The sequence below is a fragment of the Emydura macquarii genome, unplaced genomic scaffold (assembly GCF_026122565.2).
Source record: "Emydura macquarii macquarii isolate MOO-44397 ecotype Brisbane River unplaced genomic scaffold, CSIRO-AGI_Emac_v2 contig_691, whole genome shotgun sequence".
Lineage (NCBI taxonomy): Eukaryota > Metazoa > Chordata > Testudines > Chelidae > Emydura > Emydura macquarii.
The window spans coordinates 16510659-16526404 of record NW_027130828.1 but is presented as its reverse complement, the minus strand read 5'-3'; the positions used below and the strand labels follow the sequence as shown (position 1 = coordinate 16526404).

Sequence of the window (15746 nt, the reverse complement as noted above, 5' to 3'; positions counted from 1 at the left end):
CTCAGAGATAGATCCCCAGTTTATTTTGCTTAACACACCCATTGAGTGGACTGTAACATGCTCCTGACCACCCTCTATCGTGACATCCATGTTGCTATGGGACAGGCTAGTACGCAGAGCTTGTTACGTACCATGCAGGTTCTGTGCGTGTCTCATCTACTTTACTCCTGACACGAAAGTTCCCATGACACTTTCTGTAAGAGTAGGGGTGCGACCGAATCACCTGGGCTGGACGTTCCCTTTCCCTGTGAGATTGTGTACAGTGTACCATTAGGAGGTTGACCTCTACCTTAGAGGAGGCTGCATTACAGTACCGGACATTTAGCACTGTGTGCTTATATGGGGTTTGATTCTGATCATTCACTGGTGTAACTCCATAGATTTCTGTGGAGACTTTGGTTTACACCAGTGTAAGCTGGAAGCCTGATCAAAATCTGACACTGCGCTTGTGAAGAACTTTAGGATCCTACATAAAAATAAACTACTCCTCCACCCTGACCCTCAAGCAACCCCAGCTCTCTTCCCCCCTTATCAGAATCAGTGGGATTCACCAGCCTTTCATTAATACCCCAGATGCTTAGTGTCTCTTTCTCTACTAAGGGTTGAGCATATGGTGGTCTTGCTCAACCTAGAATTTCCCCATCATCACAACTCCAGCAGAGAGTGTCATAGCATAAACAAGGCTCCAAAAGTAGGAGGCATTTAGCAATCATCATGCCACCCCCTCTTATCTCATAAGCTGTCATGGAATAAGAGGAGAGGTCCTTTCCTGGATCAGTAATTGGTTAAAAGATAAGAAACGAAGGGTGGGAATAAATAGGCAGTTTTCAGAATGGAGAGAAATAAATAGTGGTGTCTCCCAGGGGTCTATACTGGGACCAGTGCTGTTCAACATATTCATAAATGCTCTGGAAAAAAGGGGTAAACAGTGAGGTGGCAAAAGTTACAGATGATACAAAACTACTCAAGTCTAAAACAGACTGCAAAGAGTAACAAAGGGATCTCAAAAACTGGGTGACTGGGCAACAAAATGGCAGATGAAATTCAGTGTTGATAAATGCAAAGTAATGCACATTGGAAAACATAATCCCAACTATACATATAAAATGATGGGGGTCTAAGTTAGCTGTTACCACTCAAGAAAGGGTTCTTGGAGTCACTTTGGATAGTCCTCTGAAAACATTGTTAGCTTTTTTGACTGTTGTTGCACATTGAGTGGATGTCAGGAATCATTAGGAAAGGGATAGATAATAAGACAGAAAATATTACATTGCATCTTTATAAATCCATGGTACGCCCACACCTTGAATTCTGCTTACAGATCTGGTGCCCTATCTCAAAAAAGATATGTTGGTATTGGAAAAGATACAGAAACGGGCAACTAAAATGATTAGGGGTATGGAAAAGCTTCCATATGAGGAGACGTTAATCAGACTGGGACTGTTCAGCTTGGAAAAAAGAGACATCGGGGGGAGGGAAGGGAGAACATGATAGAGGTCTATAAAATCATGACTGGTGTGGAGAAAGTAAATAAAGAAGTGTTATTTACTCCTTCTCCTAACACAAGAACTAGGGGTCGCCAAATGAAATTAATAGGCAGCAGGTATAAAATGAACAAAAGGAAGTATTTCTTCACACAACAAACATTCAACCTGTGGAACTCCTTGCCAGAGGATGTTTTGAAGGCCAAGATTGTAACAGGGTTCAAAAAAGAACTAGGAAGTTCATGGAGGATAGGTCCATCAATGGCTATTAGCCAGGATGGGCAGAGAGGCAAAACCATGCTCTGACGTGCCCCTAGCCTCTTTGCTGGGAATGGGTGACAGGAAAATCCAGCTGCCAGGCTAGGCACCAACATTTACAGCAAAGTTTCTGATAGTTCATATCAACGAAGCTGTGCCTCCAAGTGCTTTACAGTCATTGCAAATAGCAAAGCCATGTGCTGAGAACAAAGGGAGAGAGAAATTCAGAGGCATAGGCCAGGGAGAAGAGGGCTTTCCAGCTGTGATTTGAAGTTATAGTAGATGGAGAGTCAGAAGAGCGACCCAACACGAGACGCTTATTCTAGACTGGAAGGAGCAGCAGAGAAGACAGCTCTTGTGCCAACAGCGCTGTTACAACAAGGTGACAAAGGTGGCCGGCACTAACTGAATGGCTAGAGAAGAAAGGCAATCCCTAGGACACCCTGCGACACCATGGAGAGCGAGTGCCGGTACATGGGCTGGACTGGCAGCCTAGGAGAGTGGAAGAGTAGCACCACTCTAGAGCCAGAGCACTGGGCAGTGGGGCTACAAGGGCTATTCAGCCACGGGCCTCACTTAGCTGTGAAATGGGGACAGTCCAGAACAGCTGCAGGGTGGCCATAGTGGGCTCAGGAAGGACCTGTCCCTGGGTGAAGGAAGAGTCCCAGAGCATCTCCCCCAAAGGAAGATATGCATACACAAAATACACACACAGCAGTGTGTTCCCAGTAGTGGGTGCGGCACGTGCCAGCGATGGAGCCTTCCTATTTTTACTGTTAATGCTCTATAAACAGGCTAGCCCGTGGAGCACTGCTGTGGAAGGGGAGCTCAGCCCGGCAGAGCTGTTTCCCACTTAGTGGCCATTTGAGTTAACTACCGTTAAAAAATAAACTGCCAAGACAGTCACCAACTAGTCCGAAGCGGATGCAGCCTGCCGCAACGTGCACACGCTCTGCAGGCCCAGAGCACAACTCAGCCCCTGGTTCGTACAGACTTTGCCCTTCCGTGAACTGCTGTGAAGCGCTTGGCGGTCCTTGGAGGGAAGGTATCACGTAAACAGGCCTCCACACCCCTGTGAGGTTGTTCTCCCTCACTTTACAAGACGGAGAGAGAGTTGCTCAAGGTCACACAGCAAGTCTGTGGCAGAGGCAAAGGAAAGAACCCAGATCCGCTGACCCACAATCTTGTGCCTTGACCCCATGAGCATCTTCTCCCTGGCAGTCCAACTTAGGGGGCGTTGGACGTGTACAAGAGAAGAACTGGTCCTAGGGTCCACACCGTCACATCCCAATCTCATTATAGAACTTGGAAGATCCTGGCCAAGTTCTCTTGGGGACCCCACAAAGCCCACAGCTCTCCCAAAGCGACGCCATCTTGGGCAGCGGTATCTCTGCAATGGAGAGGAATGGCGCTGAATCACGTGAGCCCTGGGCGTATGTTTCTAACAGAAACTGCTTAACCTACCTGAGGCCAGAGCTGGAACTGAGCCAGCTCTTCTGAAGCCAGAAGGTTGTTGCAACACAGAGCCATTCTTGTTAGAGTGATCTCCTGAACGTAAATTCCCCTCTCCTCCCCGCACTCCAAGTGTTTGTTACAATCAGTCTGGGAAATATTAGAATCTAAATAAGCGACAGGTAAATGAACTGTACAGAGGGGAAGTTAAAGATAGGCCAGCGATGCCCATGCTTTCTGATAACTAAATCTGGGAAGCAAGCAGGAACTAAATGCTATAATCAAAGAGCATTATCCAGTGCGATTCAGTTTTCAAACATTAGATCTGAGGGTGTGTTTTGTTTCCTGCTAGTAAGAGAGTCAGACCGACAGACTAATACGGATACTCAGCTCTACACATCAGCTGAAATCAAAACTCATCCTTCCAAGCCTAATTATAGGCCCAGAAGGAGTGATTTCCCTTCCCTTTTCTAACCAAAGGCTTCCGACCTCCACACTGCCTGGTATTTCCTGTCTCTGGCTCTTTGTTTATGGTCGAAGTTCACATTCTCTTCCCCCTGCAGTGTGAGCAGGTCTGACCAGCAGACAGGATAAGTGGCTCCACTGAATGGGTGAAGAATTGAAACCCAAACGCTCTCCCCACACCCTGGAAAAATATCTGCCAGAGTGGAAACAATGCAAACCTAGCTTGGATCTTAAAGAGCTGCAAGATTCGGTCTTGGCCAGCAGCCCAAACTGGCGGGCGTGTCCCTCGTAATCATACCCATCAGCAGCGTGTCTATGCTCAGGAAGTTTCTGACACCGTCCTCTTGCTAACAGAGCACGAGAGATGGAACTCGTGATGCTTGTGATTAAAGGCTGCTAACCATCTGCTTGGTTTGCCCAGTCTCTGCAGGGCCAGGGATACATCTACTTGGACTGTAAGCTCTTTGGAGCAGGGATGCTTTTTGTGGTGTTCGTACAGCCCCTAGCACAATGGGCCCATGACTGGCGACCCTCGGTGCTACTGCAGTACAAATCAATCCATGAATCAGTAGTTGTGTGTTGTTCAGAACCGCCTCTAAGCAAAGCCAGCTCCAGCCAGTTAGACTACTACAAATTGCAATAATGGATTCATTTTAGACTGTACCTAGGTCTTCCTAGCCTATGGCACAGGGCAGGTTAGTGATGCTAATTAACTTTGCTCTGTAGTACATGACCAGTTTAACTCTCTAGATGCTGGATTAATTCAGTGTGACCTATTGAATAATAAACTAGTAAGTGCTGGCAGGGGCAAGGTGTTGAAAGCTTCCTGCTTCAGTCTCTAGCATACATTTGCATCTGGAAACTGGAAAAGCAGGAGTGTGATTTTACATGAAGGGGCTGGGAGGCAGGAAGGAATGGGTAGGAGGCTGTGCTCTGAATGTAGGAATTTGCATACTTGTCCATCTGATCCAGTACCTGACGCTGAGCAGTACCACAGGCTTCCGAAGGTGGTTTACTGCCTGTTTTGGGGTCAGAGGTGAAATAATCTGCCTCCCCAATGCTAGGTCATCTAATCTCTCCCCTCCCCCCCACAGCTAGGGAAATTGTCTTATGCCCTGAAACATGGCGTTTAATATCCCTTCCCAAATGCATTAGCAGCAGCTGTAACTGTGCACCACACTCGTTATCCATGTAACCATCCGATCTTGAAGCTCACTGTGCACAAGCATGCTCCTGGACACCCCGCGATTCGATACAAAACCGCCAGCACTTCCGTGGCTGGAAATTCTCTCTCAGCTACACCCGTATGTCCAGAGCCTGCTCCCTCCATCCGTGGCATCTCGGGCCAGGTGCCTCTGGCTGCTACATCCCTGCAGTTCATTGGGAGTCAATCGCACAAGGGAGTCCAGTGAAGGGCAAGGCGGGGCTGCAATGCAAAGTACCTCCTGCCTTTCTCCACGGAGCCTATTTGCTCCTTCTGTGGCTAGGGGAAATGAATCACATTTTCACAGAGCTGCAATTAAGGCCCTTGACTCACATCGGGAGGAAAAACCAAGCCTGGAACTTGTGCAAGAGTCAAACTGCGGTGTGAAGAGCCTGGACCAGCTCCCGCCCTGGAGTAGGAGTCACCGAAGCTAGAAAGAACACACTGCTTCTTCAGAGTGAGCCCCAGAGCTTCGACCGCCTCTGGTGATACTGGCCACCTGCCGGGGGCCCCCCCATGAACACACCTCCTGTACGCACAGGACTTCAACTCCAAGGCCGCTGCTCTGCTTGAACTGCAGAGCGCTCCAGGGCAGCCATGGGCTTAACGAAGGTTAAACTTCTTCTGTTGGCTCTACCGCACTGGAAGAACTTGGCCTTTCCCTCCTGGGTTTTTCGCTCCAGCTCTCTGCCGGCTCTCATGCTGGATTTCTAGTTCTCCATCAGGAAGGCTCACTCTTACCGCACTGCACAATGCAGCATTACTGACACCCCACGCTACCTTTAGTTAGTCAGGGACAGCAGGCTGGCCCAGGGCCATCTGCCTCCCTTCCCCAGGAGTCCCACGTTTGGGCATGCACAAAACTCCTACAAGCCAATGTCCTTAACCACTGAATGTGGATCAGTTTTGTTGCCCATCCCCATTCCTGGATTCACGACAGATCTGAGCGCGAAGATGTTGCAGGGAGTATTTAATACTGCAGAGCAGCAACCCAAACCAAGCATCTGGAGTGCAGCAGAGCAGAGTGGAGCCAGAGATCCCAGGACAGAACAATGCTCAGAGGAAGCCTGTTGAATAAACTGGCTCGTACCTTACGGTGGAGCAGCTGGGACTGCGGCCCTCCGTTGCCCTCAATTTCATACCGGACGCTGTTGAAGAGTGCGACTCCATACTGTTCCTCGTAAAACTGGCAGAATTCCCCCAGCACCTTCCCTGTTTTCTCTGAAAGTCAAAATTAAGAGAGGTTTAACAGAGATCGCTTGATTTAAAAACACACACAAAAATCCTGCAAACACACCCGTGCAAAACCCCTCCCCCATCTACTGAAGAGACTCCTCTCAAGCCGGTTTTATACTCCTACATGAAAGTGTGGGACAGAGATTATTAGTAAGGAGGTGTCTCATTTTCTGCAGCCATGGGAGAATTTCTACCAGCTAAAAGCATCCCTATCAGTTAGGTGGCCACAGCTGTTTGCAAATCCCTGGCCACCAGTTTGCGGGCTCCAGGGATTGGCATGGGAGTTAGTGGAATCATCTTACTCTGATGACTAGCGGGTGGGTTACTGAGTAATCCACACATACTATATTGCATTAGCAGAAGGATTTATGCTCATTTCTCCTCCTATTCTAGCTACCTGCCAGGAAAAAAACAACCGCCCTCCTACCAAGTTCAACTTTTGTTTTGATGACAAGAGTCATAGAAGACCCATGCTGAAGAATCCAGTTACACCTAGGCTAGGACCACGTAGTATCCCAGTTTGCAATCAACTCCTATTTCCTGTGTCGGCCTGCATTTCTACTGCACACATCACTGAGCAAGAGACATTTCATTCCGTCCTCACCAATGTCTTGCGTTAGTGGTTATGCCACGTGGGCTTACTGGCACACGCCCACATACCCTGCTCTGTAGCTCTTAGAGGGATGGATGGAAAGAGGCATGCAAGAAAGATGGATCTTTTGCTACTTTTAGGGTGTAAGAGGACTGGCTCTGGCAGGACATTGATCACTGGGGAATTCCACCCCTACCAAAAATGCCTTACCCTGGCCACTCGAAAGACAACTTGACCCCGAATGCCATCAGCTGTCATGTTCCTTCAGTGCTGCCCTATTTCCTCCCCCGCCCGTTCTGAATATGCCAAGAGAAGCCAGCCAAGAGGAGGCAGTTTGGAAAGTTTCCAGCACGCACCACAGTCCATCCTTGTTATGGAAGGAATCCCACCATGCGCCCATGGGTAGCTGCTACAGTGCAAGTCACCACCAGCAGCCTCTCATTTGCATGTGCTGCCCACAAGGTTCTTCCCTGCATGAAGCAGCGTTTCCGTCCTCTTATCAGGGAGTGGCAGAGATCCAGAACGCTTTTCACCAGCATGTTCCCAAGGCTGGACCCAAACCCAGCTCTCTCCCTGATGAAAGGAGGGCAGCTTTCACCACATGCTGCCTGGCCCCGGGAGCAGGTGGAAAGCACGCCGTACTGAATCAAGCGGCCATGAGAGTCACATTTCCATCAGCATCTGATCTGTAAACAAACCCGAATTGTGCAACTCAGAATGGAGTGGTGAATAAGAGCATGTGGGCAGACATCCCGCACGGTGCCACTTGAAATGTTTTCCCATTCCTAGTGCCAGCAATACCAGTGACTTTTGCCAGGAGGCAGAACCAGCCAGCGCCCAGACTGCCAGCCTCCCCTGCCGTGAGCCGTGCTCTCGTCTTTGGAAGCAGAGGCCAACATGCAGAGTAGAGAGATGCAGGAAAGGCTCCTACAAATACTCCAGAAACCCTGATTTGGTCATACAGCATCAGGTGGGAACTCAACAACAGTTTTGTTTCATAAGAGAAGAGTCATCAATGGCCTTGGGGCAAGAGATAGTGGAAATCGTTGAGAACTCGAATAGAACATATCCCTAGGAGCAGGTGACAATATATTTAAAACTAAGGTCTATCCTTAAACTTGTGTTGGCATCGCTGTGTTGGTTCGGGCTGTGATTTTTATTCTGGAATAAGCCCTTGTATGGAGGAAATTATACCGGCATAAGAACACTTTGGCCAGCATAGTTGATATCTCAGGGAACTGGCGACATAGCGATTCCCTGAGACACAAACTATGCCGGCAACAACCCTGTTATGCTGGTATAAGCTGTGTCTATGCTAGGGAAGTTTGCCAGTGTAACTCTGCTGGTATAGCTATGCCAGCAAAACTTTTCTAGTGTAGGCAGGGCCCCAGGAGTCCCTCTTGCCTGCTATCAGTCTAATACACACGCTGTTCCATACCAAAAGGCGAACTTTCTAACAGGGCAGTAGATTGCTCAGTCGATGGAGCAACCTTTTTGGTGACTTCTAGTGGCATGACTTGACCAGTGAGCCTGTACCACTGCCGTTCCCTCACCGCCCCGCCAGGATTTCTCCACTGCATCACAGGCCACACACTGACAGCAGCAGTTCCAGATTCTAACCCTGCTGTAGCCACGTCATTTCCAAATAACCCCAACGTGCTGCATGGCAACAGCTGTCAAGCCCTAGGTAGCCACCCCTTTGTTACAATGTGTATTTGATCAGGGCAGACCCTTCCTGTCTCTTTTTGGGATTATGCAAAGAACTCCCTTTAACTCTTTGGAGGATACCAAGTAGTCCAGGCTAGTCACCAACTTGGCGGATACCAGAAACCTCCAGAGCGAAGATGTGTCAACCTCTGCAGTCAGGTTCTGTAGCTGGGAGCAGTAACAGAGTCAAACTCGTATCCTATGGGGCTCCAGGAGATGCCAAACACACTGAGCAGCGGACTATGCTAGCAAGGACACTGAAAGCACGATATTCTCAACTACACCAAGGCTTCTTCTGTGAGAAAACCCCTTCTCTCATCAAGGCTTGTTTGTGCTGCAGCCTAATACCATGTCTCAGGTCTGAGACTCCTGCCTGCTTCCTCTCCTAGTGCAGGGAGCGGTTGGAGCTTCTTGCATCTCTGAGACTCCCCAAGGGACACTTGCCCCCGTTGCAGCAGAGTTGATGCGTGCCTTGCCATGCCTGCACATGGCATCAATTCTCACCACTGTAAAAGTGTCTTCTGGGCCCAGCCCATCTTATCCTCTGCGATAAGGGCTTCTGACAGAGAGATGGAGATGCAGACACTGTTCTCATGGCTTTGATAATGAAACTGAAGACTGGAGCGTGGCTGTGTTTAGACACAGACCCAGTAAGTAGCAGGGATAAAAAGATTGCCCTTGCTATCCCACCTCCAAGGCAGCGCTCAGCACAAACACTGTATTTAACTGGGGCCTACAAAGGAAGGCAGACTGCTGAGACAGGCTCTGAATTTACTAGTCACAGCCCCCAGCTGACAGGGTTCTATAATCCTCTGCCTGCTCCAAACACATCAGTCATTTAGCAGCCACCACAGATCCCTGCTCCCGATCATTCGACACCGGGGGAAGATGCAAAGCGAAAACGTACACAAGCTGCTATCCATGTAAAACACGTTCGGCTCTTCCAGTCTCTGCCCCCACCAGCTCCCGCTCCACATTCCACAAGGCAAGGGGAAGTGAAACCAGAACCGGACGCCTTGGCTGACAGTCAGATCACATGGTTACTCACGAAGGCATGCATGCATCTTGGGTGTACCCAGATGCTTCAGGGGAGCAGGATTGGACTGCTAGGTTGTAAGCTCCTTGGGGCAGGGACCTTGCCAGGTAGTTGTGCACATTACCATGTGCACTTACCATACAGGAGTATTTAACACACTAAGAATCAGAATGGTTTTGGCTGGCCATTCCATCCCAGCAACACCACTGGGAAAGTCCTGAAATGCCCATCTGTTTCACCCCCAAACCCTCAATCTTATTTTTCTCTTTTGTTACAATCTGAAGGTCCTACCCTATCACCCCCGACGCTGCCTTCCATCACGGAGCTACAGCTGGCCTTTTGACCCACGGCCATCATCCACCCCTTAAGATAAAACTGACACCAAGGGAGAGACTGGGAGGGTGCACCAGTTTGGAAGGGGGTGGGGTCAGGCTGTTTCTCATGGGGAGGGGCAGAGTCCCCTAGTTTTCACCCTGAGGGCTGACGATGCGAGGCGGGCGTACGGATAAAGCTGAGCACACGAATGAGGGCATAATCTCTGCTGCGGCCACCTCCACTTCACCCATCCACTAGCCAGGCCTGCAAAGGGTGAGGAAGTGCGAGCAAAGCCGAGCCTCTGGCGTGTGTCTTTTCTCCCCATACTGCATCCACGCTTGCCCCCGAACACACTCCCCCTGCACGTGGGAGAAGGCCGATCCTCTGAGGTGTGCAACTGAGTGCAATCAGCAGCCACAGCAACGCAAGGCTGCCTGTACCACTCCCATTGCCGGGACAACACAGACTCCCCCAGCCGGTCTGGCTGCTTGTTCCCAGTGATTACGCCTGCCCAGCATGGGAAGCGGGGTCCCTCAATACACATTACAGAACAGCAGAGAAGGTCCTATTGGACTCTCGCTTGAATGCCAAGACGTGACGGGAGCATCCCCCACCGGACAGCCGCCAACTGAGAACTCAGGCTTCCTGATTCCATCCTGGCTCTGACATTGCCCTCTTTGTGCAACCTTGGGCAAGTTACTTCCCCCTTCTGTGCCTCAGTTTCCACTCCATCTCTAAAACAATGGGACTTAACCGCCTCTGTGTTGCCATGGTCTTTAGTGGGAGCAGAGTTAGGCCAACACCTGGCACTACTAAAACTCCCACCCTTCACGCAGTATATCACACCCTACCCTGGGACTAACTGCGGGTTACACACTTATTAAATATTAAATGCCAAAAAACCAAAAGATGCCTGAGATCCCAGAGTCAGGAAATTCCAGACATTAAGATTTTTGTTCCGACAATACTAACATACCCACGTTGCACATCCTGTACAGTGAGAGTAAGACGCAATTGTTCGTGGTTCTGGAGAAAGAATGGTCTTGTTGGGATACAATCACCAGAGAGAGGCTCTGCCACCAGCCTTATCTTTAGATCTTTCCTTACTCAAGGGGTGAGGCTACAGAATTCGTGCTGTAGGGTGTGTCCCCCCCAATCAGTGAGGACTCTGAGCCGAGCCTGCAGATGCTTCACTGTGTGGTTAAAAGCACGACCCGCAGCCCTGCGTAAGTGCGTAGCCGCTTTCTCTGGTTTTTGGAAAGGGTTCTGGGTTTAAGAGGCATGCAAACAAGCCATTTTTCCAAGTGGCCCTCAGCGTACATGGCAGCTGGGGCCCAGGGGGATCGGCTTGTCACTCACCTTGCAAAGCACACGGAGCAGAGCTTTCCTTAAGGTGAGCTGAGCAGAAAGAGGGTTATGCTCACCACGGCAAGGTGCAGGATAGGAACGCTGCAGTGGCTATCAGCAATGATGCAGGGCGGGGGGAGGGGAAGAGAGGCAGGGTATGAGCTTCCGCCTCTGGTTTTTGAGAAGGGTTCTGGGTTTAAGAGGCACGCAAACAAGCCATTTTTCCAAGTTTCCCCCCACCTAGCAGACCTCATCCGCTGAGTTCAGCAGCAGCCAGAATACACCAAGCAGGCACCCTGGTGCTTGCTGACTCCAGCGGGATCGGGAAGGTGAGCAAGTTCACCTACTGAACAGCTCCCGCTGCGGGTGGGTTTCGGTTCCCTCTTCCTCATAGGCGCTCTCGGAGTGGTTCAAAGCCCCAGGGGAAGAAGTGCCTCTGCTGGTTCAAACTGGGGACTAGGGTTTGGAACAACTCCATGGGACTCTTCTGGGCCACGGGTTCCTCCAGTGGAAGGTGGCCCGAAATGGTTGTAAACAGAGCTCATGAGCCCACCAGAATGGAGCCGCTGCTTGGAGCGATCAGTGGCACCCACCTCTCCCCACCCCCATGCGACAGAGCCATCAGTGGCTTCCCACCCCCTGCCCTGACTCCATCCTCTCAGGAGAGGAGACGGGGGGGCAGGGTCCTTGTCGTTAAGGCATCGGGCTGGGAGCCAGGAGATTCGGGTTCCATCCTCAGCTCTGCAAGAGACCAGCTACGAGACCATAAGTAGGTCGCTCTCTCTCCGCCTCAGCTCCCCACCTGGGCTGGTTAAACTGAAGGTTCTTTGGGGCAGGGACCATCTCACTGCGCAGTAGCGAACGGTGGGGCTCTGGCTTTGGTCAAGGCCTCCACGAGCTACCTTAATCCAACTGACATCAGGTACTGAACCAACAGTTTGATCCTTCCCAGCTCCAGTAACTGGGTCCATGCATCTTTGGCAACACACTCCCACGCCCGCTCCACCTCCACCCTAACAAACTGGGTTTACCAGAACAGAAGGCAACTAGCTGCCAAAACTCCGAGCCAGGGAAGAGAAGGCCTGTTCCTTCCCACAGCCCAGCAGCCAGCGGTCAGGACAGGAACGACAGGGAAGACTGGTGCAACCTCTCTGTGCTTCCATCCAAGATAATCCAACCAGCCTTGGAGCCGGCTGGCAGCTCTCTGGGCTGCAATAATGCAGATGCTCCAGAACAGCCAAGCAACATTCCACTTGCTCTCACATGGTGCCAGGGCCTCAGCTCTCCCACGCACGCGGAGTGCGAGCAATTACAGACAAAATCCCCTTTGCTTTCTCAGCACCACCACCAGAACGCCTGGTCAGCACCCTGCCCAGTGGATACTTGGCCCCTGTTGAGGAAGGACATGCCCGTCACTAGCAGCTCATTAAAGCAGATCTCGCAGGCAGGGTCCCCTAGGGAGGATCCTGGCATCCACCTTCAAAACAGGCACCAGGTGGAGGCCGGCAGAGAGATGGGGCTGCGAGCAAGAGGACCCAGCGAGCTCAGGACAGAGATCGGCAGACAGGTCTGCCAGCTGGATTTGGAGAGATTTTAGGTTCTTTGGGTAGATAGCCAGGCTCCCAGTGTCAGTGCTGGGCCACGACGGAAACATGGGTGCCTCTTCATTGCCGTGTCCAAGGGTCTCCTGTGGACACATGCGATCCCACTCACCTGTCCACGTAAGTCCAGTGAGCGGTGTACACTCCTCTTCCCCAGAGGGACTTGCTGTCTTGCTGGAGGGGGACAGGGGCCCAGGAGAGGAAATGTCCAGCAGAGAACAGCGTTTTCATCTCAGGGCTCTCCAACGAACCCAGACAACCAGATTTGAGATTAGAGTCAGCGTAGCATCTCATCTCTCCCCATTGAGAGAAGGGGGATCAACACCCCAGGGGCTCTTTATGAATTAGATCAGGACACCCCAGCCCTCTAAAGAGGAGGGCAAGAGAGCTTTGGGACCTCCACACTCCGTTTCCAGCCCCTCCCAAATAACTACCCGGGGCAGAGGGGTTGGAGGGGGGAGCGTTGACAAACATCGCACAGAATCTAGCTCGTGGTTAAAACTTGCCGTGAGAACTATTGTGCAACCCCCCGACTTCAGCACAGACTCCCTGTCAAAACACAAGGAAAGCGAGATCAAGGCAGCGTCTGCTTTGTGTTTAAGAGTCCCCACGTCTCCCTCATCTCCTGCTCTCTCCATGCAGCTCCCTCTTGCACTGAAAGGCCAGAGTCTACGTGGCATGAGTCAATACAAGTGCCTTGAGTGTAGCTTCTGACCCATTCCTTGCCTCTTAACCAGCTGCTGTGGTTTACAAGAAAATCCTGTTTAAAGAAATGGATCGTTTTCTCCTGCTGTGCGAGGGACCCACCACAAACAGGGGACGTGACCGACTTTATAGAGAGCGGAGGAAAAAGGGTGGGGGTGGGGGGGCAAAAAAAAAAAAAAAAAGTCAGTGCAAACTACACCAAGTGTTGACAAGTGTGTACAGACACAGACACCCCCTTTCACTGGTCTCTCAGCGAGGGAAGCCACAGATTTTATAACCCCAAAGGTACCGACATGCCGTAGTTTTGCTGTCCCCTTGTTTTGAGAATTGTTTGCATCAGAAATGCAGGATCACGTACTTGATGCACATCGAAGGAAGGAAACCCAGCACCATTTTAACCTGCCCGCATACGGGACGTCTGTCCCCCAGCATCCCACATTTGAGCTGGGCTAGCGGAGGGGTATGGTCAGGTGCATGAGCTGACAGACTGGAAAGATGAAGAACTCCAGCCTCACTTGTAACTACAGCAGATCAAGTAGGGGCGTTTAAGGCTGTAGGGCCCCTTTAAGAATCACGTGTGGGGCATTTCTGCCATGCTAGAAAGCAGGGGTCCAACAAGAACGATAGCATCAGCCTGGCTCTGGGGCACCAGCGATACCCATCCTGCACCACGGAGACGGAGCTAGGGAAGGTCAGACGTGTGCTACCTTTGCCATGGTCCCCATGAAGGCAAAGGGCAGCCATAATGTGGAGAGCAGGAAGGTCAGTTTAGCACAGGCATTTGCCACCCAAATCACGCCCGTCCCCACCCCCAATCCCCAGCTCTCTTGATGCACCACCAAATCCGTTCCGATACCTTGCAGCCCCACCGTTCCCACTCCCCCGTGTGCCCAGGTGGGAACACGGTCAGACACAAGCCTGGGGAGATCAAGAGCTTCCCTTACTGAAGACGAGAGAACGTGGGCCTAGTTCTCCAGCAGTCACTGCACTAAGCCTTTCAACGTGACCCCCAGAGCTAAGCTGAAGAAAAGCCAGAATACTTCCACCGCACTCTTCTTTGGGCTGATTTCAAAGCCAAAAGCTTCGGCTGCTTTGTGGCATAGTTCGTACGGGGTCAGGGAACGCACGAGCACGCTGCATTCCAGCTCCTCTCTCGCATCAGAAAAACTCCTCTTGGACTTACTCCAAGTGGAGAAGGCAGAGCACAGGTGACCAGCAGCAGCACTGTGCCCCTCGCTTCCCTCAGAGCAGAGCAAAGCAAAAGATGAGGGTGGGAGCAGTGTTCTCTTCTCCACAGGGAAGGCAGCAGCCAAGACGCACCAGACCAGAACATCAGGAAGCAGGAGGAGATGCCCTAAAATGCCTGCAAACCCAAGAGTGTGGGATTAAAAACCAGTCAATCATTCGAGTAATCTTCCTCCTCCCGGAATGCAAGGAGCAGGTTAAAACAAAGTTGCTCCTAACACTAGAACTAGTCAAAGATTTTCCATAGACCCTTTTTTGGAAGAAAGAATTTTTCCATCTACAGTTTTCATATTTGTCAAAAAATAGTTAATAGGAAGTTGACATTTTTCAACGTTTCCTGCAAAAACCGTTTATATTTTCCAGCCAGTTCTAATCAGTGAGTTTCTCAAACTGCTGGCTTTAGAGTCACAATTGGAGCCTCTCTCATAGGCCACAAGCTAGCATTAAATAAGCCAACTGATGTGGAGGCAGGCAGCTTCCCCCTTTATTGTCTAAGCTAACAGTGAGAGAAGAGTGGGTGGTTAAGAGGCTTTTAAACAGGTTTAGCAGAGCTTCAGAGAACAGGTCGCTTCCCTCCCAGTGACAGTCTCTGTTAGTTTTGCACACCCCAGATGTTGCCGCCAGATGTCGTTCTTCATATAGACACAAGACTCCAATCTGATTGCGTGGTGGATGGGCTCTCTTCCCTTAGCCTGCTCCACACACATGGAGCGGGTGTGGAGGAGAAAAACAGCATGGCGCAGCCGTGAAGAGCTGGATTTGGAACGTTAGCTTCCAGTGCAGAGAAGAGCTGGGATAAGAAGTGAGATCAGAACTGAATTTAAGCTGCGTGAGCAAGGGGCGGAGCCACGTTCGACGTATTTCAGAGTGCCACCCATGTGACACGGTGCGGAACATTGAGTTCAACCAATAAGCTTCACCCTCACATGTGAAGAACATTCCCTGGAGGACCGGACAGTAACTGCTAGATACCGAGAGCTTAGTTAGCCTAGATGTGGTTGGAAATGCACGAGAGAGCTTGATACTTCCTTGACTGTCCACCCGTGCATACTGAAGTGTTACATGCAAGTAGAACACAGCTCTAAGAGATTTATAGCGG

At 50.7% G+C, this 15746-nt stretch overlaps 1 protein-coding gene across 1 annotated transcript in view; it reads right to left on the bottom strand.

Annotated features, from left to right (window-relative positions):
- Nucleotides 1-15746, bottom strand: part of NIBAN2 (niban apoptosis regulator 2) — an 89028-nt gene that overhangs the window by 36216 nt on the left and 37066 nt on the right. Inside the window, exon 2 of the mRNA XM_067542166.1 lies at nt 5954-6084. Coding sequence (XP_067398267.1) covers nt 5954-6084 — 131 coding nt within the window. The remainder of the gene's footprint in view (nt 1-5953; nt 6085-15746) is intronic.